This window comes from Simochromis diagramma, unplaced genomic scaffold (assembly GCF_900408965.1).
Source record: "Simochromis diagramma unplaced genomic scaffold, fSimDia1.1 OVJJ01000822.1, whole genome shotgun sequence".
In the NCBI taxonomy this organism is placed as follows: domain Eukaryota; kingdom Metazoa; phylum Chordata; class Actinopteri; order Cichliformes; family Cichlidae; genus Simochromis; species Simochromis diagramma.
Genome location: NW_024387520.1, coordinates 7,093,222 through 7,117,219, shown reverse-complemented (window position 1 = coordinate 7,117,219; position 23,998 = coordinate 7,093,222). Strand labels below are relative to the sequence as shown.

The 23,998-nt window shown below is 43.3% G+C and overlaps 3 protein-coding genes across 4 annotated transcripts; 1 reads left to right on the top strand and 2 right to left on the bottom strand.

The window, feature by feature from the left end:
• Positions 1 to 1,749: 1,749 nt before the first annotated feature.
• Positions 1,750 to 4,173, bottom strand: nono (non-POU domain containing, octamer-binding). Its single transcript, XM_040019462.1, has one exon. It carries the CDS (start codon positions 4,043 to 4,045, stop codon positions 2,717 to 2,719), a length of 1,329 nt encoding a protein of 442 aa, XP_039875396.1. The 5' UTR covers positions 4,046 to 4,173; the 3' UTR covers positions 1,750 to 2,716.
• Positions 4,174 to 4,394: 221 nt separating this feature from the next.
• On the top strand, positions 4,395 to 8,942 carry pold2 (polymerase (DNA directed), delta 2, regulatory subunit). 2 transcript variants are annotated; one of them, XM_040019461.1, is made up of 11 exons: positions 4,395 to 4,558; positions 4,754 to 4,981; positions 5,079 to 5,200; positions 5,287 to 5,410; positions 5,495 to 5,609; positions 5,690 to 5,888; positions 6,021 to 6,101; positions 7,398 to 7,555; positions 7,869 to 7,996; positions 8,085 to 8,186; positions 8,331 to 8,942. In XM_040019461.1, the coding sequence occupies exons 2-11, from the start codon at positions 4,756 to 4,758 to the stop codon at positions 8,489 to 8,491; spliced, it is 1,416 nt and encodes a 471-aa protein (XP_039875395.1). In that variant the 5' UTR covers positions 4,395 to 4,558; positions 4,754 to 4,755; the 3' UTR covers positions 8,492 to 8,942. The 2 variants fall into 2 exon arrangements, with proteins under 2 accessions (XP_039875395.1, XP_039875394.1); XM_040019460.1 differs by having other exon boundaries at positions 4,397 to 4,558; positions 4,749 to 4,981.
• Positions 8,700 to 22,210, bottom strand: aebp1b (AE binding protein 1b). The gene is made up of 22 exons (XM_040019458.1): positions 21,350 to 22,210; positions 20,330 to 20,503; positions 20,184 to 20,240; positions 18,291 to 18,683; positions 16,391 to 16,456; positions 15,840 to 15,905; positions 15,447 to 15,530; positions 14,356 to 14,427; positions 14,152 to 14,261; positions 13,703 to 13,842; positions 13,535 to 13,619; positions 13,304 to 13,448; positions 13,136 to 13,224; positions 12,774 to 12,897; positions 12,340 to 12,536; positions 12,033 to 12,209; positions 11,719 to 11,882; positions 10,997 to 11,580; positions 10,762 to 10,901; positions 9,925 to 10,024; positions 9,671 to 9,837; positions 8,700 to 9,578 (listed from the first exon to the last, which is right to left on the bottom strand). Exons 1-22 carry the CDS (start codon positions 21,579 to 21,581, stop codon positions 9,201 to 9,203), a joined length of 3,744 nt encoding a protein of 1,247 aa, XP_039875392.1. The 5' UTR covers positions 21,582 to 22,210; the 3' UTR covers positions 8,700 to 9,200.
• Positions 22,211 to 23,998: the final 1,788 nt, after the last annotated feature.

The window sequence follows — 23,998 nt, the reverse complement described above, 5'->3', positions numbered from 1 at the left end:
TTCTGTTGTATTTTCTAACTGATACTGGCCTGCCCTCCACCCTCCCCATATGAATCAGTACCATTTACAGCTCTGTTCACATGTAGCTTTACTGTGATTCTTCTCAAAGGGTTGTTGCCCTCTGTGCCGTTTCACACTGCGTGGGCATGAGTGTTTGGACTATGCTTTATTTGTCATTGAGCAGTCATCAACCCTCTGCTTTCTTCTCGGCTAGTTCAGTGATTTTATACTGGGGAGCCACTGAAGAGAAGCCAGAGACAACCAGGAAAATGAAAGGGAGAAATTGCTTTTAAAAGGTATTAGTTATTTACAGAAAAAACAAACAGGAGTTTGCTGATTTTTGTGTTGACCTTTTCTTGCTACTGATAGGAGGAGGGGGAAAAATCTTGAATCACTGGGCTTGGTAGTGGATGAGTCACAAACAACCTGTGTAGATTACAAAATGGTGAAATCCCCATGCAGGGAGTTACTTGTCAATTAATAAAACACTGTGCTCATAGGGAAAGAAGTGTTAATTATTAAGTGTGATAACAGCTCTTTGCCACACATAATGTTTCAAAGCAGATTTTGTTATTTAAAGGAAGAGAGGTGAAACAAAACCTCTCTGCATTTCTGTATGTCAAAATGCTTTTTCACTAATACTGATGTAACAGATGCTCTCTCTATCAGGCACAGTAAAACTACGATGTCAGTAATTAATGGGTAAAGTTAATTTCCACTGAAGCAAATATCATGTCTTCACTAATTGTGCGAAATCAAAACAGCAGTTGCTTCAAGCTTCTTGTATTGTAAAGTAAAGATCCTGCAATAAAAGAGAGAAACCCCCAACAATCAAACAGCCCCCGATGAGCAAGCGCACGGAGACAGAGGAAAGGAAAAACATTTAACAGAAAGAAACCTCCAGAACAACCAGGCTCAGGGAGCGGCAGCCTGCACAAGGGGGTGAGGATACGCCTTCACATTACCTTCACATCTGCGAGGCTAACCTGTGTTAGATGGCGAGTTTGAGAGCACTGCGTCGAGGTAACTGTACACTGTATACGGGGGATCGATCTAAATTATATGTATTATAGCGCTGCAAAAATCAGGTCGGGTGAACCTAACTCACACATAACATAATAACATAATCGCTGCGTTTACTTTTGAGATTTATACCACTGAATGTTGTCGCTAAAGTTGCCTCCTAACCAGCTGTCTGATCATGGAAACCAGTTGACTACGTTAGCTGTAGCGGTGATGAAAAGCGCCTGTTATTGAAGCGAAAAACGCCTTTTGGAACTCTTATCTATCTGAAACCACTTTTACGTTGCCAGGTTGGAGTAACCGCGCTAGGGACACATTTGTTTGTTTATTTTTAAATTATAATTAGGTGAACATAAATAAACCACTTTTTTACATTTATTATTTCTGTTTTCAGTGAGGTAGCTGTTGTAACTGTAAAGCCTTGAACTGATCAAAAACGCGCTGCACCCACAAGACTAACAGAGGCTAAAAATAGACATCGTGTTTCTCCTGTATTAGCTTCTCCTCGCTGGCTCTCTGGTCAATCCAGAGTTGAATTTAAAATGCTTCCCCTCACTAACAAAGTATTAATTATAATCTGGTTCAATCATATCTGAAATGCGTGCCCATGAGAGGAGCCTGGCAGCGCTGACTCTACCAAGATGAACATCTCTTAGTTGAGCTGCTGTCAGGATGCTTGGGGACCTCCCAGGATGCACTGAGCATTTCTTCTCTACTCACCTTTTCCCCCCCTCACTCTCCAGGTATTTATAGGCTGCTACTACAAGTCTATGACTTCTATCTTCTCTCTCTCTGAAGATTTGTCTCTCTGTGCTCCCCCAACATGCTTCCTCATAGGGGATCATCACCTCATCAGGGTTTTCTCTTATACTGAAGGGTCTTTACCTTGCTATATAAAACGTCTTGAGGCTACTTGATGTGAATTACCACTATAAACAATTAAAAAACATCAACTGAAATCTGTCAATGACTGTGACATTACCGTTTCCACTATCAGTGGGAAGCCAGATTTGGGTATTCAGCAAAACATGCAAGAAGTTCTCAATATGTGTGAGGCATTTTTTTCCCCTAATTATCAAAATAAAGCAGAAAAACGACCGTGCAAAAGCCCATGTTTCTCGCTTAATATTTAACTGCAACCTATCAGTAAGACTCAGTTTTATGGAGCTTCAAAGCTGTGATAAGACGTACTTGCTATAAATTGCTGACATTTGCATTTCACTTTTTGGTAATTAATAAATCAGGCACAGATGACCAATAATCAATATTGAGTGCCAGAAATACCACTCTTTACTTTGTTAGTGACAATACTACTCACACTACTGTGCAGACAAAAGTCACTATTGTGTGCAATCCTGAGCTTGCTGAGGTGATTCTGCTCTGAATAAACCAAAGCCTTTATTTAGGGAATGAGGAATTTATTCCAGAAAAGTTATCATAACCAGGACAAAAGCCCTTTCTACCCCTATGAAAATACATTAATGTGAGAAGTAAAGTAAAACACATGGCTCATTTTGGAGTTTTTACATTTCAGAACTAAAAATAATCAAAAGTACAAATAGGCAGGTACAAAAAAAATGACATGCAGTTTTCCAAGTTCAAAAGTTAACACTAGCCGAACTTAAAAGTACAGTGAGTATGAAAAGGAAGGGGGGGGGGGGGTGGGGTGGGGAAAAAAAATTAAGCTTGCAATTCAAAATCTGCGTTGTTTATTGGGAGGTCCATAATCTCCAGGGCCGGGGAGGCCTCTGGGGAAGCCACCCTGACCTCCTCCAGGCATGCTGTTGTTTCCTGGCCCTGGCAACATTGGTGAATTCTCTGCAGCCAAGCCAGGAGTACCAGCTGGACCAGAGCTGCCCCCCAGAGAGTTTCTGTTCATGGGCATCCCATGACCACCCATATGCATCCTCATGTCTTGCTCCCTGTTCTCAGAGAAGTTGCCCCTGAAGCCCTCCTGCTGCCTCTTCATCATCTCCTCATTGCGCAGCCTCATCTCCTCCTCTCTCCTGCGGCGTTCCTCCTCCTGTCGGAGCTCGGCTTGTTTCCTCTTCTGCACTTCCTGATTGTGGAGCTCCTCCATCCTTCGCAGCTCTTCCTGCCGCCTCAGGAGGTCCTGCCTCATCAGCATCACCTGATGCTCGTGTCTGGCTGCCTCCATCTCAGCCTCCAGCTTCTCCTGCGCCTCTTTCATGTTGCGGTCCACCATCTCATACTGCTGCTTCTCCATCTCCATCAGGGCTTTCCATCGCATGGCATACTCATACTCGAAGGAGCCGGGCTGAGCGAATCGTGGCGGCTGCTCACGCTCTTTGTGATACTGCTGGTTTTTGTTGACCAACTTTTCTGGCAGTCCCTCCTCTTCATCAAACTGTTCCATAGGCTCCACTGTAACAGGCCGGGGGAAAGCTGTCAGAAGATAAGCACCATCAGAGCACTTATCCAAAGCCTTTCTTGCAGCTGGCTTTGAGGTGAACTCCACTATGCCCTTCCCCGTAGGTCTCCCTCGGTCATCCACTATGACCACAGCTCTTTCTATCTGGCCAAAGACTGCGAAGGCCTCCTCCAGGAGCTCGTTGGACACAAACTCTGGCAGATTCTTCACAGTTAAAGCAGCTCCGTGTGTCGCAAACCTCACCCGTATGGGCCTGCCTCTGAAGGGGGTATCATCTAGCTCGGCTCTGGCGATCTCTGCTATGATTCTCGTTTCGAGCCTAATGAAGCCGAAGCCTCTTTCCTTGTTAATAAATATCTCGCTGGCTTTTCCATACTTGGTGAACAGCTTCTCCAGGTCCTCCTCGGTAACACCCGTTGGTAAATTACCTACAAACAGCCTGCTCCGCTGGGTAAAGGTCTTTTCCCCGGGCTTTCTGAAGCTCTGCAGGTCCAGGGTTAAGGCCTCGTTGGGGTTGGTCTGCTCGCTGGGCTCTGGCTGCTGCCCGTTGCTGTTTGTTCCTTCGCTTTTCAGCTGCTCTCCCGGGCGGTTTGGGCCGCGGTTCTGCTGGGGGCCTCTGTTTCCTTGCATTCTCGCAATGGATTTAAAATCTGAAGTAGCAAATGGCTTGTTAAAAACACAGAAACTCTTTGCAAACGGTAGCGCACAAAGAGCTATGAAAATGGCGAAGGTACGCGCTACCGCTACGCTATTGTGACCTCAATTCGTTGCGACATCGGCGACGTAGTTTATGTGCGACGGTACGAGAAAAAACAACAATAAAACAAAAACGATGCAGTTATATAAAAAAAATATGTAAAATTGTAAGTGTATAAAAATAACAAGGCTGCTTAAAATGTGTTGTATATATGTTTCGTTCCTTACTACGGGTGCTTTAGATTTTTGACTTTTTTTTTTAATGTTTTCTTACTTCTCGCGATAGTTTGCCCTCGTACATAGAGACTGTCACCGGTGAGCGGGTGATTTCGCGGGAATTATTCCTGTTGCTCGCAAGCTACTGAAAATAATCGTCCATATCTGAAAATATCAACACACTTGATCTCAGAGGAGTAGCAACTGAAGTGCAAACGTCTATTTTCTTCGGTAAGGTCGTTATATCTGTCATATTATATTAATTTTCCGGGTATTCTTATGAAAAGTCGGGGTGTTTAGGAAAAACCCAGACAACTTTACTTGCACTTGTAAGCACGTTATTGAGTTGACTGTGCTTTAAATTGATAGCCTTTGAAATCTAAAATAGACCCATTTCTATGTCTCCTGTGCTTTTATTCAGGACAGTCATGTTCTCAGACCTAAGTGTACAGAAGGAGGGCTCCTCTCTGCTCTGCCGTCCTGCCTCGGAGGACCAGGGCCCGGTGTTTGAGAGGACGTCTCTGGCTTATAGTCAGTGCTCTGAACGCTACAGAGTTGGGGAGCGGAGCTTCAGCCGCCAGTATGCTCACATTTACGCAGCACGACTCATGCAGATGAGGCCTCTGCTGTCAGAGAGAGCTCAGCAGAAGTGGGGTAAGCTCAGAGCAATCTTACCTACCTACATCAGGGACACTGAAACATTTGATTTCTATTTCTTAATCTGTTTTTTTTTCTGTTCTGTATCTGTCAGGATCAGATGTGGTTATCAAGAAGCTGTGTGATCTAGAAACAGCGGAGCAGTGTTGCATTGTAGGGACTCTGTTCAAGCGTATGGACTTGCAGCCATCTATTCTGAAAGAAATCAGTGAGGAGGTTGGAAGTAGTGCTAAATTCACCCCACACATTGAAAGCAGCTACTGAATTGTACTTTAACAACTTTCTTTTTCCTTGCTCTCCAGCACAACCTCCTGCCCCAGCCTGCACGAGCAAAATACATTCATGAATCAGATGAGTTGATTCTGGAGGATGAACTGCAGAGGATTAAACTAGAGGGGAAAATTGACAAAGACAAGTGTGTCACAGGTTGGTAGTTTTTCAGGATGTCAGCATCACCATGAGCTGTGGACGTATGAGTCTGATGTAGGTGTTTTTTATTGTCTTTCTTAGGCAGCGTCATTGCAGTATATGGTGCCGAGAGGAACGATGGGAAGTTCACAGTTGAGGACTTTTGCACAGCTGATCTTCCTTTGCAGAAAGCAAGGCCTGCACTTGACTCTGACAGGTATGAAAACACATCTAATTGGTGTAAATCCCTACCTGTAGTGATAAACAACATTAATTGCTTTGCCTGCCTTCATACAGGTTTGTGCTCCTGGCATCAGGTCTGGGTCTTGGCAGTACTCATGCTGACAGCATGCTGGGCCTACAGTTGCTTGTCGACATGGTAACTGGTCAGCTCGGTGACCTCGGGGAGCAGAGTGGTGCAGCAACAATTTCCAGGGTTCTGCTGGCGGGAAACCTCCTGAGTCAAAACACTCAAGACAAGGATGCATCAACAAAGGTGGGAAAAATGGTTTGAACCTTGTCATATAGTCACGTTCCTCCCAAGTCACTCATGTGAACTGGTTTACTTAAAACATAAAAATAAATATTTTACCCTTTCTCTGTTTTTTTGTTTTGTTTTTTTCCCCAGGCCAAGTATCTTACTAAGAAGACTCAAGCTGGCAGTGTGGATGCCATTCGTTTGCTAGATGAGCTGTTGCTTCAGCTGGTGGTAAGTCTGAAGATTTTGACACAGTTTACTTTAATGATAAATGTTTATGTTATGATTCATAACCTCCAAGAGAGCCAAGGGAGGACCTGTGATACTGTATGAGAAAGTGTGGAAGGAATGATAGATGGGGATGGGATTAAACCAGGGATTGCCTTTGAGCCCTTCGTTTTTTGCAGTGGTGACAGGCTGACATATGAGTTTGGGCACGAATCTCCATGGAGTATGATATAGTTAGGCAACACTGCGATCTGTAGTAAGAGTAAGGAGCTGGGGAGGTGGAGGAAAGCCAGTCGAATCGAAACAGAATACATGTGCGTGAATGACCGGGAGACTGGTTTGAAGGCGAAGGTGTAAGAAGCAGAGGTAGGGAAGGTGGATGAGTTTAAGTACCTGGGGTCAACCATCCAAAGCAAGGAGTTAGGGCTACATCTAAAGATAATTTGGTAGTCAACTAATCTGCCAATTTTTTAGTCGATTAGTCCATGATTATTTCAATAACTCTTATCTCCGTTTCCTGTGGGCAAACCACCTGTTCTGGGCTCCAGTATCTCATCTGCCCACCAGTGAATATCACCCTGTTATCTCGTCCCACAGCAAATTGGAAGGAAAGCTCCGCTTTGCACAGTCTGCATTTACTTTATTTGTTTTCTGTGAAATTCTTTCACATTTTTTTTTTTTTTAAATCCCCGTTTCCATTTTCTTCTGTCCTGCTTTGCAGTTGGCACTACTTTCTTCTTCTTTAGTATTGAGTTCAGTCTTGGCAGACGAAATAGGGGATACTGCCCCCATGACCCCCTGTAGTGTATTGCAGTTAAAAAACAGATTTACGTGGTATTAGAATGTGACACGTCGACAATAAAATTACATGTCGCTAAATTTTAATTGTTGACGTCATTGATTATAATAAATCGTAGCAGCCTCACAAAGACTGAAGAAGAGCAGGTAGACGAGCTGGACATGCTGTAATATATGATGTATTGTATGGAGAGGGTGGTGCTGACAAAAAGACAGGATGTTGAGCCTGGAGGAGGCAGAGTTGAAGATGCTCAGAGTTTCATGGAGAGTGGGCAGGATGGACAGGACTAGAAATGAATTTATCAGAGTTGCAGCTCAGGTTGAGCGGTTTGGACACTAAGTTAGAGAGACAGGCTGAGGTGGTTTGGGCATGTGCAGAAGAGTGATGGTGGATAAACTGAACTGGAGGAAAAGAGGAAAAGCACAGATTATTACCGTCTAAACAACTCTACTGTTTTGTTTTTTTCTTTTGCTACACATTACTGTCTCCTGCTGATTAAGGCCTCGGTTCCCGTGGATGTAATGCCTGGCCAGTACGACCCCACCAACTACACCCTCCCACAGCAGCCTCTCCACCGATGCATGTTCCCCTTGTCGTCCATTTACCCCACACTACAGCTGGCATCCAATCCATACCACGCCAGCATAGACGGAGTGAGGTAAGCAGCGTCACACATGTTGTTACAGTGGGCATGAAACACTACAAGTATACAGGCTAATTTACACCATAGACCCTGCTCTCAAAAACTAACATGGATATAACTGTTTGTGTGGCTGGATTTGAAAAATAAGTGCTTGCAGTTTAAATTTTCAACGTGTTTAGCACTATTTCTTAAATCCAACTTCACAGACGCACTTAGCCTATGTCAGTTTTTCAGAGCAGGGCTCCATTCATGCCTCATATCCACTTTAATATTCACTTCTAGGTGCAGATATGTTTAGGTTTACATGTATTTGCTTGTTTCCTTGAAGGTTCCTCGGTACATCAGGGCAGAACGTCTGTGACATTCAGAGGTACAGCAGCAGGGACAGCCACTTGGAAATATTAGAGGAAACGCTTCGACTCCGACATCTGGCACCGACGGCACCTGACACATTAGGTTAGTTGATACAGAATAACACGCAGAGCCTCTGGTAAATCTAAACACACTATTGGTTTATTGACAAGATTTTCTCTGAATTGCTCAGGTTGTTACCCATTTTACCAAAAAGACCCTTTCATCCTGGAAGAGTGTCCCCATGTTTACTTCAGTGGCAATGCCCCTACTTTTGACTCCAAGCTCATCAAAGGTTAGTGCATGCCATTTGCATGTAAACAGAAGAAACTTTGTGGATGTTATCATATGATCTGTTTTAAGCTACAAATGTACTATTCACACAGACTAATGTGTAATAAATAATTAACTGTTGCTGCTCGTATTCTCATCCCGCCAGGTCCGGATGGCCAGGAAGTCCTTTTGGTTACCGTTCCAGAATTCAGCAGCACACAGATGGCGTGCCTCGTCAATTTACGCACTCTTCACTGTGAGCCAATCAGCTTTTCTGCCTTCTCTGCAGATGAAGATGAGGAAAGTGAGATGAACGTAAGCCACTGAGGACACAGCTGATGCTTTTTTTCTTTCTTTTTTTTTCTTTTGGCCAGAGAAGGATCAAATTAACTTCAATCCAAAAAACACAGAAGCTTTTCAATAAGATACATTTACCTCATGGGTTCCTTTCAGTGTTTCTGTTAAAATAACATTTGTTTTTTTTCATTGAACTGAAAGAAAACCAGCAAATGAAAAAGAAAAGAAGAGACCCTCGTGGTTTAATAAGAAGCCTTTATTTGAAAAATAACTCTTCTAACCCATCTGTGTCTGAGAAAACATGATAAAAACCTCTGTACTCCTTCATCTGTTACCAAGTTCTCCCACATTTACTGAATGTTCACACTAAAAATATTTCTGCCATATGTGAAGATCGTGTAAATAACAGTTTTTTTTTTTTTTATGTGCATCCACAATAAACTTCTTTTCACGAAGCATTCGTAGAAGTGATTGAACAAGTCAGAGAATAATGAAGTGTGATCTTTGGAAAAAAAAATCTAAAATGGTTCCATTTCTGTGAAGAGACCTTATTTCAAATGTTGATTAACAGATGTACTATTTTAATATAGCTGATATTCTGTACATTCCCATTGCTTACGTCGTACAAAGACGAGAGCCCTAATTTGATTCTTCAGCCAGCTCTAAGTACAACACGGCAACGTGAACTACAGTTAAGAGAGGACGGTGGTTTACTTGAAACAAGCCACTTGTGTTTTCTTTAATAGTCACTGATCTTGTAGTCATAGTCCATGATGGAGTCTGTGAAGCCACCAGGAGTTGAGGACTGTCCCTCTCCCCAGACCCAAGATTCATACCAGGATGTGGTGGCCTCTGTTGTTGTGGGAATTGTGGTTGTGGTTGTTGTAGGGGGTAACGTCGTTCTCATCGACATGGCCTTCATTAATTTCCGCTGGCGAAGACGACGGATGAGAGCGATCTTGCGCTTCCGTCGCTGCTCAGGACTGAGTCGAGAATTTGTGGAAGACCCATTACTGGCACCGATCACACTCCTGTGGCCATTGTTGACTGTGGTGTACTGTACTCTGCTATTGCTGTAGGCAATTCGAATTGGCTTGTTGCCGTGGAGGGCCATAATCTGCAGAGAAATTAAAGAAAAAACAAAGAGGCTTTACTGAGTACTGCTAAGATGCACATGTATCGAGGCACTTCAAGTTGGGACAGTCTTACCTGTTTAATGCGGTCCCAGTTGGACTTGGCCAGGTTGAAGCTGCAGGCAGTCGCACCCGACTCATAGCCCACCACACAGAGTTTGGTCAACGAGGAGAAGCCCTCAGCTCGAGCCGTCACGCGGTACTCCCCGGGGTTAAGCAGACGCCAATAATCCCCCGTTGGTGCTACAATGGCAACAGTAGTGTTGAGCACAGTTTGAGCTATGTTATGTTTTATTACATCCTGAGTGATGGTGTGAACAGTATACTGACCTGTAGTCACGTCGTGATTAATCCCCTCGATAGATACAGTAGCGTTTGCAATAGGGTTCCCCTGCTGATCTTTCACAATCCCTCTAATGCCGCGGTGCACCTGAAGTACACAAATAGTTACATGAGTGAAAGAAGCAAAGTACAAGGTACAGTTGCTGAGTAGTAGTTCTCTTCAACTGCTCAGTAAAATCAGTAGTTTCATTTTTTCATGAGTGGACTTTGGAGTAAAATTGAGCAAAATTATACTTGGATTGATCCAAAAAGCTGTGGTTTAATGATTCAGTTATTCTAAAATGATTCCACTCAAAAATCATCCATTACAAAAGAATCATATTTGATCCTACTCCCATTTTTATGTTGCATTTGAGTCTTGAGTGGCCTATTTTAAGTGATATGCAAATTGTTTTTATCATTGAAAATTTTATATGTATAATATAATAAACTGTTTTGATAAGTGGTATATGAATTTAAACACCTGCGATCAACTATTCAAAGCAACAGACAGTTAACTTAAGCAAACATTTGTCTCCAAAAGCTCCGCAAACTGTACAACATATGACATCCTCTGTCAGTCGACCCTCAGTGGACAAATCTAAGGATAAAAGGGAGCAACCTCGGGAAAACCAGTACAGTGTGGGAAACATCTCGGTTGGACAGAGGAGGAATAACTGCAAAATCACAATGCTGTAAATCACAATTTTAGGCACTTTTATTTATTTTTATTTTTATTTTTTAGAAATTTTAAAATCCAACATTATATCCAGCAGGATGTTGAATAGTCTTTTCACTACAGACTGAAGCACAGTCAGGACAGGTTACAGTTTGTTTGGGACTAACCTGCTCCATGAAGATGAGCATTGCTTCTCTGTTTTTCTCCCATTCATACGCCAGCTCGCTCTGATGAGGGAACTTATCACAGCCCAGGAAAATGGACAGCTCCAAACAGTTGGTGTGCAGGTAGCTAAAGTCATTCATACCTGCAGGGAAGATCAAGAGCATGTATTGCAACTACTGTCCACCAGGGTGTGCTATAAACATACGTGGGAATTTAAACGCACTGGTCTTTACTTACTGCCTGTTACTGGCTTCCATTTGGCCCGGTTGACAATTCCAAGACCCCCTCCTGGTGTGTCTCCTTGGCAGGATCCATGATGGCTGTGTGTCATGGTCAGGTGTGTGGAGGCATAGGAGATAGCTAGCCACCTGAAGAGGGATTCGTCTGCAGTCACGCGGGGCTCATCTTCAGATTCAGCATAATGGTAGCCTGCACTTCTTCCTCTGTCATCGTCTTCTTCCTCCCTGTGCCCATAACCCTGGTTGTACCCGTGATTGTAGCCATGGTCGTACCCAGGGTCATAGCCATGGTCGTACCCAGGGTCGCGACCATGGTCATAGCCTGTGTCGCGACCATGGTCGTACCCAGGGTCGCGACCATGGTCGTACCCAGGGTCGCGACCATGGTCATAGCCTGTGTCGCGACCATGGTCGTACCCAGGGTCGCGACCATGGTCATAGCCTGTGTCGTGACCATGGTCATATCCTTGGCCCCGCCACTCTTCTTCTGGCTCTGCATACCCTCTGCTTCTCCAGTCTTCCACTGGCTCCTCATGGTAGCCCCTTCCCCACTCAGATACATCAAAACCTTCATCCTCATACCTGCAGACATGATTCTAAATGAATTATTAAGCACTATTTTGGTGGTTCACAGAGGTGAAAAATTAGCATTTGGACAATACGTGTGTACGTAAAGGTACAGAAACAACAACAGAACACAGGTAGGGAAACAAGTCATACTGTCTCTTCTTGCGACTCTGAGGTTTCTGGCTCTCAGCAGGCTTGTTGAGACGTAAGCTGTCATAAGGATAGGCCACAATTCTCTCCCCACCCTGGAAGTTTGCACCCAACACAAATGGATAGCTTTTCATCCAGGAGATTATGGCCCTGGTTTCCACAGCAATCTGGAACAAAAGCAGGAAGATCAGGATCACACAGACAGAGGATCAGAATCTCATGTAACATACTTTTGTTTTTGTTTACCACAACCTGGTTAGTCTCAAAGGCTTTATATATCTATATCTATATGCGTATTTGTTTGTTTGTTTCTTTACCGAACTATTAGCTTCAAAGTGCTCTGGTATAGGCACATGATGGTTGGGGGTGAGTTTAGGCACCATGCCCTTATCCTCAGCATCCCACAGGATACTATTCAGATCAGGGAAGTTCTGGAAGATGTCAAAGCCCTCATTGGTGAAGTGACCGGTGGTCCAACTGCTCAGCTCTGATCCCTGCAGAGTAGAAATTGGGTAAAAGAGACATACTCATCTAAGTAGCCCACTATGTTTCACAGACATTTCCTCTTTGTTTTAGACAGTATTTAAAACATGTTGTCATTGATTGATTGTTTTTTACACCGACCGCTTCAAAAGCTTCCTCCTGTCCGTCAGGGTTGAGTGAAGGCACCAGGTGGATGCGTATTCCCTCCACCAGGCGCTGGGCTCTGGGGTTTCTGTCTTTATACTCTTTGCACAGGTACTGCATGAGAAGCAGGATCATCTCCCGACCCACTGCCTCATTTCCATGGAGACCTGCCGTGAAGCGGATCTCTGGCTCACCTGTGGGGACAACCGGGGCGAGACTGTAATTGTCTGTCAGCCTTAATCTGCTGGTGTCCGCCTGGTGTTTATTAGGATTTGCGGGATACCACAGTGGTGCCATAAAGACCCAGCGTAATTTCAACGAATCAGCATCCCAGACTGTTTGAAATACTGCACATTACAGCATTTGTGTTGTTATAGCACACATTACAATAAGAACATGGCTATCTGCCCGTTTCCTGCTTGAGATCCCACCTATTTCGTGCTCTGTGGGATTGCCAGAGATTATCATGGCAACAATTTCCCGTCCCTTGGAGCTGCGGCCCAGGCTGTAGATGGTGGTGATGTTAGGGCACTCCTCATTTACTGACTTCATAAGCTGAATAGGTGAGATAAAGACAACAGTAAATATGCAAAGCATTGTATTTGATTACATTACACACTACAAAGCAGATGGTTAATAATGAATATTATGTTATTGTGGAAATGTCATGTTGGTCTCTGGTGGTTCAAATGAAAAACTGAGACAGAATGAAGGTGCAATTTATATTAGAGCATTTAAAGCGGACCTCCTGGAATTCTATCAGCCAGCAGATAAACTTTGCAGGGAAACTCACATCAACCATCTCCGAGTAGCTGTGGTGTTTGAACTGCAAGTAGTCCACGGGAGTCACCTCATTTTGCTTGTACAGAACATTAACTGGATCTGTTTGGAGAAAAGAGCAGCAAAAATTATTCATTTTCTGTGTTTAAGGTATGTGTGAGTGTGTCGGCATACGACTCACCAGGCAGGGGGCAGCCTAGGACCTCCAGCCTCATACAAAGAGAGCCGTTCCAGCTCTGTGGGATAATTCGCATGTAGCGGGCCACCACGGGCACCGCAAGCTGGTTCATCACTGGGGTGTCCTTATCATTATTTCCGAAAAACAACTGCACAAGAGGGGACATGTGAATGAGGGGGAGAGGAAGACGAGTATTGGTGCTTGTGGAAGTGGCACAGTTTTAGATGAACTCACCCAGTCGGCGTATCCATCGTGAATGGTGGTCCACTCTCTGCTGTCATTGCTGAAAGCCAGGAAGTAGGACGTCACGTAGTCATTGCTGACAGAAGAAGAGGGCAAATTGTTGGGTGTAGGAATGTCAAATGATGCATATTTATGTCTGCGTGTCTGTTTGTCTCTTACTCATTTAAGGAGTCCCGTCCCTGAGTAATGACTCCGGTGAACTCTGTCGCCCTGCGAGCATCTATCTCAAACCAGTGGATAGCATCCTCTGAATTTGCACACCACGCTCCACCTCTTATGTTTTCCTCATCATCGGAGCCCTGGGAACCACGGAGACACATGCTACTGAATACTCGAACCCTTTTAGTATCTTGAGTGCCAAAGCAACATATCTACTTTTGCATCCATTAACAGAAAAATTTGGATACCCCCACCCGCCCACCCCCCAAAAAAACACATTGTTGATTTAAATACTGAGGACTTAAAAGAATCCGTCAAGCATGTACCACTAAGGCAGCTCCTGGAAGTGACAGACCCAACAATAACAGTATTTTTCAGTGTTGCTGGCAGCTGGTGGTTATTTCAAGGCCTGCTTGTAAGTGCATGGCCCCGCCCTGATTGTTGTGTACCTGCATGTTTAGGCGTGCCCTCTGAGGTGCAAAGTGATACTGAGACATAGAAGAGGCTGAAAGCTGATCTGGCTCGACCTTGTGAGACTCCATCCCCAGGGGAGGACACTCTGCCAAGCAGAAAGAGAACATTTAAATAATGTGTTAATTACATTCAGCAAAAGCTTACGTATACTTTCCAGATTTGAACAGATGTTGACTTACTCTTTGGCTCTTTGAAGACACGTGGCCTGTTCCTGGCTCTCTCCTCTGCCTCCTTTAGCTTCTGCGCTCTCTCTGTCCGAGGCCAGACAAACAGTCTTAATGCAAAATAAATTGCGCTGTCTTGGCTGAATTTTTTTTTCTTTTACTCTGCCCAGAAATGATGGAGGAACTCAGTATTATTTTACAATTTTTATTTGCCAAAAGTCCTCACGGGAACCTGGAGGGCCAGAGTACGGTTAAAAAACAAAGCACACCAGATGTTATGATTTAGCTTCTAGTCCAAGTCTGCTCTGAAACTATCATCATCATCATCATCAGCCCTCTGACCTGGACTTTTACCATGAAGGAAGATTGCAGAGTCTCTCACCCATTGTCATTATTCATATTCTGACACATACTGGAGCGTGATGCTGGTTACATGGCTGACAGTGAGAATGTAAAACATGTTGTAAGCTCTCTCATCCACAACACACACGCGCCCATTTACACAGTATCTGTAGATGCATATAGTTGTGTTACGGAAGAATGCAACAACTCTCAGAGACGTCTGCAAAACCATTTCACCTTAGACCTAGTCTGGGTCAAACTGTGCACACAGGAAGAGCCTCATTAACAGCAGTCCTGGTGGTGTTATATATCACTTGCTCTGGGCTTTACCCCTTCAACTTTACGCACGGCAGACACGTGGCACAAAAGAGCTGAAATACTTCTCCCTTTGTTGTCACTCCTCTTCATCCCTCACTTCCAATCCGATGCCGGCACAGCCTTCTTAGCTTATCTCACGCTCTTTGCTTTTGGGCCCAGCCCATATGAGATTTCTGAACTCTTTACAGCCCTAATCTCCGTTTTATTTTGGTGGGGTGAACTTTTGTCCCTGTCATGCAAGTTAAAGCAAGTGCCCGAGACACACACATTTGTATGCATGGAAATCACATCTGCATTCTCTTAGTATGACTAGATATGACTGAGGGGAGACAACATCATTGTTAGTACTTTTCCACTTGGGTTCACGAGGCACTCTCTTTGCTTTGACAGGATTACGCACGGTGGTGCAAATAACAAAAAGAAGAATCCCACGTGGGTCTCCTTACCTCTTTCTTCCCTCTCCCTCTCTTTGGCTGCTCTTTCTCGCTCTTTTTCCATCCACTTTTCATCAGTCTCGTCTTCTTTTCTCTCTGAAAACAACAACAACAACAAAAACGGAAAGAAAATCACTTATAATTTCATAGAAACAACAATGATTACCACAGAGCCATGCACAGTAGTGTACTGTATATGCATGGTTTTTTTTTGTGGTTTTGCAAGTCATTAAGAAATGCAAACAGGTCATCAAGGAACACTTGAAAGCTATTGACCCAACTGTTGTTTATCCCTTTCTTTTGCTGTTTGCTTTATTGGCAGGAAATTCTCTGTGACTAAACCAATAATAGAAAACATTCGAGTATGGTTGTGATTCACATGTGTGTGAGCGGGTGGCCACATACTCATCCCGTACTCGTCGTAATCATCATACCAGGTCCCCTCATAGGGCGCGGTGGCGGTGGGCTCTTCTGTGTAAAAAAGAACAAACACGAAGTCAGACAACGCGTTCAGCCCCTCAGAGGCGCCGCTACTTTACAGAGTCAAGCTTTATGGGATTACATGCAAAATTTTACAACTTAGCAGTGGCCCAAATTATTCAACCACAAGAGGAGTTTTCTATTTTGATGCTGGTGTGATGCCCGCTGTATAACGTAGCTGTTAAATCTTCAATTCCCCATTTATGAGAAACATAACTTTGCTGGGCTCTGATCACAGGGCTTTTTGTTGCTCTACAAGAAAACTGTGGAAAGTTTTGTTGACTGTGTGGAAGAAATAAACCCACCCACTCCTGTGTGTAAACTAGGGCAGGTCAGCTCATAGATTAGCTCCAGTGTTATTCTCATGTGTTGCATTTCTAATGAAACACAAAGTATGGGCTGGCTATTTCATTTGTATCTTAACGCTTATTAGAGTTTTCACATTAGTTGATTTTGTCATGAGAGTCTGCAGTCACCTGGCAGGATTTCCACCTTAATTTCTGGGCTGACCTCTTTACCATCAGGTGACGGTTGCACCTCATCTGCAGGAAGAAGAATTCAAAAGGTCAAGCTGAGAGGTGATTTAAGTGTAACAGACAGAGAAATGGGAGAATATAAGCAAGAATGCAGAATAGCCAAGTATGAGTGAATCATTGGAAATGCTGAAGGAGCATAGGTACTGTACAGTAGTGTGGAAACAAAGAGTAATGAGAGCATGCCATTCAAATCCAGATGAGTGTCACAGGTCTGCACGACACACTGTTTCCAGCATGCATTTCATCCTGTGGAAAAAAAGCCCTCTGTTGACTTCAGCTGGAAGAAATAAAGAGCGCTCATAAAAGTTTTCTCCAATATGTCTGAAAATCGGATCCAAAAGATTAGCAGGTATCTGTTATTAAACCTTATTTAATCAGAAGTTTACGCAGTTCCTTCATCTTAAACAAACCACCGAGTTTACTGAGTGTCCAGCTGATTAATCACTGAACATCCTATTCCTAATCACTTATCCAAATAAGGGTTGGTAAGAGGCAGAAGCCTTTTGTAGTTGACAGAGGACAAAATGCAGGGTACATCCTGGACAGATTGCTGGCCTACTCTCTGTAAATGTCTCCCATAGTGCAGTTCACTCCTTTTTTGTGTCCTTCTTTGCTTCTTTCCTTCTGTTTCACAAAGAGTAACACTGTCTTAGATCATCTAGTATGTTTCTGAAGAAAAGAAGCACAAGTGACCACTTTCATGGGGAAATTGAAATATTTAATTTTTTAAATCATGAATTTAAAAGCTTCTTGATAATATCATACAACCCAGCACTGTTAAAAAAGACACCTTTGATTCTGTAACTATTTCTGTACACATGACTTCTCTGTTAGCATTAAAAGAATGCACTTTAAACTCTGACAATGATCCTTTTTAACCACTACCTGCAGTTTTTATTTCCACACCGCAAAGCAGTAATGATAAAACAAAGGGGAAATTTTGACCTAATTGAGTTCTTGTTGTTTGACTCCTTCATACTTTTAAAGACATAAACTAAAATTTTACTAACTGCCATTATTTTAAATGTCAAGTTTCACAAGACAGAGAGTAAAGCATTTGTCTCGACTCAAGTTTCCTCTGGCAGGGGAGTGCCTAGAGGAAGGATGTGGGGTGGCATCCATCCCCTCTGAAGGTAAGGGTGTTTCCTAATCTTTTAATACTATTGGAGTAGATTACTATTAATGCTACAATACCTAACACCATCAGATGAGAGAATTTACTTTACTATTTCATCGAAGTAAAGTTTTAATTTACTTGTACCTTAGTATTTCTATGCTGTTGTCTACTTCTACTCCATTACATCTTATATATAAGTGTCACATTTTGTACTCTATACCAGTTATTTTAAAGTTGTAGTTACTTGTTAGTTCGAAGTATCTAAAGCAAGCTTTTTAAAGTACAAGCTGATGATAAAAACCTTTACTATTACTTAAGTGAAGAGTCAAATTGCTTGTAAAAGTATTTTTTGTGCAGCATCAGTTTCTTTAATACCAATTTTCTGCATTTCTGATAAAAAAAAAAATATTTAAGACAATTTTTTTTCCTATGGGGCCCCTGCCTTATTCGTGCCCCACACCTTGGCCTACCCCACTGAAAAATTCCTGTAAACACCCCTGTCAGTTAAGTAAATTCATGATATTTCTCAGAATTGTTTCAGCCCCCCCCCCCCCCCCCCCCCATAAACAAACAATTATTTTATTTGTTATTCGTTTCTAGTGACCTCCCTGGGATTTGCCACATGGATCTAATTATGCTTTCATCATCTTATTCATGTTACATAAACTGCCTCCACACTAAACATCCTCAATCAAAACAAAGACACAAAAGACTTATACGTACATGTGGCATCCCAGTAATCGCTGTCATCTGTTCCAGGCTTTGTATCAGGGGCAGCAGGCGTTGGGTTTACTTCTTGCCAATAGCTGTCATAGTTATCGGTAACAGAGGTGTAGAGGTCTGTCTCGTCTGGTTTCATGTAATCATCGTAGATGGCAGGCACTGAAGTGGGCACTTCTTTCTCTGCTGGTTTCCAATAGTCATCGTAGGCATATGTTACAAGAGCAGCTGGGTCTTCCTCATCTGGTTTAAAGTAGTCTTCATAGGCATCTGTTACGGGGGCGTCTGGCTTCCAGTAGTCGTATGGGGGATCTGTGATCGGAGCCTCAGGCTTTGGCCTGGAGGGTGTGGGCTCAGGACCCCAGTAGTCATCTTCTGGGCTCCAGTAATCAGTTTCTGAGAGGGAAACAGACACAAAAGCTGGCTGATGGTGAGCTCACAAGTCTGGACACAAATATTTTTATGGTTCTCTGGTGTTTTATAATGTTCTGATTTTTGAACTGGATCTGAAATTATTTTTCCTCCTTTCCACTACTACTTAGACATATTTCTAGTTTTAAATTTGTATTTGAATAAAAACAACAACAAATCCTTACAAACAAACAAACAAACAAACAAACAAACAAACACTGTAACCCTCAATGGGTAAAAAATCATAAAAGAGCACAACTTTTTTGCCTAATCGGAATAGGTGCTATATTTACATCTAGGTGTGTGTGCCACATTTCAGTCTTCATTTCAGTGTTGTGATTTAGAGATTTAGGTGTGTTATGTGAGGCTAATGTAACACTGAGCTGGTAGCTGGCTCAGAAATGAGGAGGGGGCTACATTTGATCTTTCTAACTCTATGCCTGCGGAGTTTTGTCATTTTCAGTAGCTTCTGGGTGCAGAAGCTACTAAGCCTAATGTCAAAGTGTCAAAAATGTCAAAGGGAGAACAGCTTTCTGTCTTGACCTCTGTAAACGCTTTCCTGTTGAGCTCAGTCTTTCGTTTTGGGTCAAGCTGGATAAAAATGGTCTGTTTTAAAAATCTTGGTCATTCCGTGTATCAAAATGGAAGATTATCTGCGGTATAAAACTGCCCTCTCATGAGCTCCAGTTTCACCAAGATGGCAGAAACAGCTGAAACACTCATCTCAAGGCCAGACTTCAGAAACCAATGGGTGATGTCACGGTAGATTCCTCCATCTGTCTACAATCTGGTATTGTACAAAATAAGCTAATGTGGAAGTGACTTAAACTCTCTAATATTCAACAGTGTTGGGACAACGAAGTCATGCTGCATAAAACTTTAATGAGATTAATCATCCCTGTCAAGTTTTTCTGTGGTCATTTTATGGCCTCTGACCCTGGTGTTTGAAATCTTCTTCAGTATTGCATGATCATGATTTGAATGGTCAGATTTTATGTGGACAGTGTCCTCAGGTTCTCACATTCATCCCACACTCCTCTGCAGCTCACCATTGTGTTCTCATCCAGCCCTCAAAATGCTTGAGGTTACGGCTTTCAAATCTACAAACCAGAGGCAAATCCACTTCTTTTATGCTCCTGGTCCACCCCAAAACAGACTTGAGTGACATAATTTTACGATTTACATAAATTTTCTCAAAGGTGCAGTAGCACTGACCAAATCCTGTTCAGACTTCGATGCATACAATGGTTGAAGTTTCCATTTATATTGTCATGTGTATATCCCATTTATATTCTTATATTCCCAGCCTTTAAAAAAAAAAATTGTTAAACAAGTTTTTCCAAGCCAGTAGTGGGAGGCAATTTAACACACAGAATATTAACATATTAACATTAACACATATTAACAATATAGTTATATGAACTCAAATTTAGTAGTCAACTGAGTCAATATTCTTCAAGCAGCCCCTGCATGTGTGCCACTCACCGGCATCGGGATAGGGGTAATCTGTATATGGTTCGGTGGGTGGCTCCGTTGGGATCGCTGGAAATATAAGACGGACACAAGATTTAACAACAATCAAATCCAAGTGATCAGTGAAGCAGGCTCAAAGCTTAGTATTCTCTTCTCACTTGTTGTGGTCGGGGGCAAAGTTGTGGTTGTTGTTTTCTTGTCCTTCTTCTTTCCCTTCTTGTCAGTTTTTGGCTTTTTGGTGGCTTTGGGGTCTTTTGGCTCTTTGTTCTTCTTCTTGTCCTTCTTTTTCTTCTTGTTTTCATCAGGTGCCCTCCTCACCCGGCCTAAAATATCTGGAAAAACAGGAAAAAGAAGCGGCAGAGAGAGAGAGAGAGGTTTTCCAGAGCCCACTCCTCACTGTTCTGTCACAGAACCTTTTGAAATGAAAACATATTCCTCCTTGCATACAGAAGCTAAAGACACAATTAGTTCTTTTATGAGGCTTGGGTCTGAGATTATGCAACTATTTCTTCACTGCATCACATTGCAGTGTTTCCAAGGAAAGTCCAGACTGCCAATTACATTTCAGTGGCTGCTTGAGGTCCATCAGTATTTCCTTTTGACTTTTCCTCAAGTCCTGTGGCACCTTCATGGAAACCATGTTTCTCTCTTTCCATTAGTTGTGCTCTATTAACCACAGTTCAGCTTTAATGATACAAAATCAGTCCAGATACTCAATAAATGTACCGCTTTCACCTCAGCAGCATAAGCGAGACTCATCAAAGAGCTTATTTAATGGCTCCAAAAACTGGGCTTATTGCTTGAAGTGTGTTAGCGGGACTGTACAGAAGAGTCAGCATTATTCATGCAGGGTTTGAGCAACTGAGGCAGTGGAAAAGGTACGCGTCATAAAAAAATCTGTCTGCAAGATGCTCGACTCAGTGTCTTCTTCTCTTGTCTGGTGTGAGTTAAACCAGCTCATCTGTCCCGCTCCCTTGTGCGGGGAAGCAGGAGTGGACAGACGAGCACATGGACTTTGTCACGCTGTTGGAGCTGTCAGAGACCGAATCGTTGTGTGTTTGTGTCTGCATTTGCTCCATGTCATGCCACAACTCAAGCAGTACCTCAGCAGCTCTGATATCTTGTCGGCATAACACATCCTTGCTTTAGAAGTACAAAATATAATTTCTTCCACTTACCTGCCTGGTTGGCTTCTGCTTCTCTCTTGGTCTTGATGCCACCCTCCTCTGGGAGTAAGTCTGCTACAAGTCCTTGCTCTCTTTCTGGGTCATCCGGCGACTCGTCTCGCAGCTGATCCCCAGCCTGCCGGAGAGAAACTATTCCCCCGGCGCTCTCTCCTCCTCTAGGGATCATCAGCAGGCAGCACAGGGCCAGCAGAGCCGCAGACGCAGTCACAGCCTGGCTCTTCATACCTGCTGCTCTTCCAACTCGCACAATCCTTTGGTTTGGAGTTTGTACAACCGTTCAACACTCACTCCAGTTTAATTGCCAGAAGGTTAAATTTCACCCTTAGGCCCCCTTGTGTGCTCTTTCCTTGTGATCCACACTTTTACTCGAGAAGGGAAACCTCTGCAACTCCACACATACCCACACAGCCACAGTGTCAACCAGCCTCAGACTGCTCTAGACAAGAGATGGAGTGGGAGGGGGGTAGAGATACACAGGGAGGGAAGGGAGGTGGGTTGTAGAGACAGACGGAAAGAAAAGATGCAAAGCAAAGCAGTAATCCAGTCAAATGAATAGACAGGGTTCCTAATTACCCCGAAGCCAGGGTCAGCTGAAAAAACAGCGTAAGGCTAGAGGATCCCCTCCACCTGGCCGACAAGTCAGAACAGGTGCAGTGCTCAGACAGGAGTTGGAGGGGGAGGATGAAGGAAGGCAGGTGAGGGCCTCAGACTGCAGGGTTTGCACCTCCTGGAGTTAAACGCCAATTTTTCTTCGTCCTCGGCTCTGGCTGAATTCCTCAGTCACCACAAAGCAGCAGGAGAGGGGAGTGATTCCTAGGACATTGAATTCCACAAGCCGAAGAGGAGGAGGAGGAGAGAATGGGCAAAAGGGGGAGGATTGGGACAAACACAAGCTAATCCTCAGAGTGAGGAATTCCAAAAAAGAAGAAGAGGAGAAAAAAAAGGGAAACAGGCAGGAGTAAAACATAAATTCTTCTTTGGTACTTAAAAAAAAGGGGATCTCTGCTTTCCATCACTTCAGTGTGGTGCACTGTCGCTCATTCCTCTGAGTGTTACGTATTTTTCTTTCTCCTTTCTGGAGAAAAGGTTGTGTTACACAAAAGGGTGGGGTGGGGTGGGGGGGGGGTTTGGAGTAATACACACGCTGGGCAAGAGAATTGTCTGAGCAGATGACAGAATTAACATTTGCTGTGTTTTTTTTTTAACCATCCCCCATCCTCCTCTTACTCTGTCCACTGTTTGGAGAGCCTGTCAGGGCCTTTAAATTCTGGGTGTGTAGAAAATGTTGCAGCTAGTCTCAATGAAGAATGACTGATCCATTAATAAGTCTAGGCTAAGAGTTTAGATCATTTCAGTTTCTAGATTTAGAATCCAGATATTAAGCAATGTGGTAAAAAGCATTGTGAAGCCCGCAGAACTCCTATAAACTCTGCTTAGGAGCAGAAAAAGAAGAGATGTCCTCTGAATGGGTTTCAGACTGTGATGAACAAGACAGATACACAGGTACAGACGTCCAAGTGCACGAAAACCTGCTAAAATCATTTAGTTCGTACTGTCTCAGACTCAGAGGACAGTGACGCAGAAAAGGAAAACAGACTGCGTGGGATTTGATTTTAAGAAAACTATGGCGTTGTGCAATCTTATCGATGGGGGATATGACTACTGCTGTGAAGAATGCTGCAGAAATCTCGGACTACAGTAAGGTCAAGCACAGGGCTTCTGAGCTGGAACTAACACAGAGCTGGATAACTTTAGTTATTACTATTGCTGTTATTATTACAGCACAAATGGAATGATTTTATTTGTTGGAAGCTAATATGTTACAACAGTGTAAAGGATGTGAGTGATGTTATAGATAATGCAACAGTTCTAGCATTTGGTTTTTTTGGCAGCTATAGTTTCTGAAGGAAAGTCAGTGGATGATAACCACAAAGAGAAGATAGGCAACCCTACAAGGGTTAACCCTACAAATCAACCTGCAAAAGGTGACATGGCCACAGGTAGCACGCACACATTGTTTGATGTCTGCAGTGCAGACAAGACAAACCAGAGCACAGAGTCGACTGAAAATGGGGCTGACATCACTGTTGTACGTGTCTGTAATTTCCTATATGTCAGCATTTCAAGCAGAGTGCTGTGCATTATGTTTAATGTGTGTGCACACAGACCTGAACTGAGCATCAGAAACTACTGGGCAGGAAACAATGACATCAGAGAGAGAGAGAGAGAGAGAGAGAGAGAGAGAGAGAGAGAGAGAGGAACAGAGTTGGGGGAGGGAAGGCGAGAGTGAAAGTGAGAGAAAAAGACTGTAATCCAGCAGGCTCACTAGGTACAAATGGAAACAGATTCATAAAAGTCAACCCTGCTCTGTTCTCGTCATTCTGACTTGGAAGTCAGAGGCCTTGACACACCAGTAGGATGCTGGATATGTGGCTGAGTTCTCTGTTTCACATTATTAATCCTTTAAAGGGTTTCTGAGTGGAATCATGTCAGTTAGGTTGCTCTCAGCTGAAATCACTCCTTCAATAAAACATTGCTAATGTAAGCATGGAAGGGAAAATAGGTTAGGGAAGGGAGATTTTGATTCAGGTCATAAGAAAAGGGGGAAAAAAGGCTTAGAATTTTTCTTTTCGTCCTGTG

Excerpts from the sequence above, each read along its gene's own strand:
- nono (XM_040019462.1), bottom strand. The coding sequence starts at position 4,045 with ATGCAAGGAAACAGAGGCCCCCAGCAGAACCGCGGCCCAAACCGCCCG.
- pold2 (XM_040019461.1), top strand. The coding sequence starts at position 4,756 with ATGTTCTCAGACCTAAGTGTACAGAAGGAGGGCTCCTCTCTGCTCTGC. Across the intron at positions 5,411-5,494 it reads CAAAGACAAGTGTGTCACAG|GCAGCGTCATTGCAGTATAT; the intron begins GTTGGTAGTTTT and ends TGTCTTTCTTAG. Across the intron at positions 5,889-6,020 it reads ACAAGGATGCATCAACAAAG|GCCAAGTATCTTACTAAGAA; the intron begins GTGGGAAAAATG and ends TTTTTTCCCCAG.
- aebp1b (XM_040019458.1), bottom strand. The coding sequence starts at position 21,581 with ATGAAGAGCCAGGCTGTGACTGCGTCTGCGGCTCTGCTGGCCCTGTGC. Across the intron at positions 20,241-20,329 it reads TTTGCCCCCGACCACAACAA|CGATCCCAACGGAGCCACCC; the intron begins GTGAGAAGAGAA and ends TTATATTTCCAG. Across the intron at positions 13,449-13,534 it reads ACGATGGATACGCCGACTGG|TTGTTTTTCGGAAATAATGA; the intron begins GTGAGTTCATCT and ends CCTCTTGTGCAG.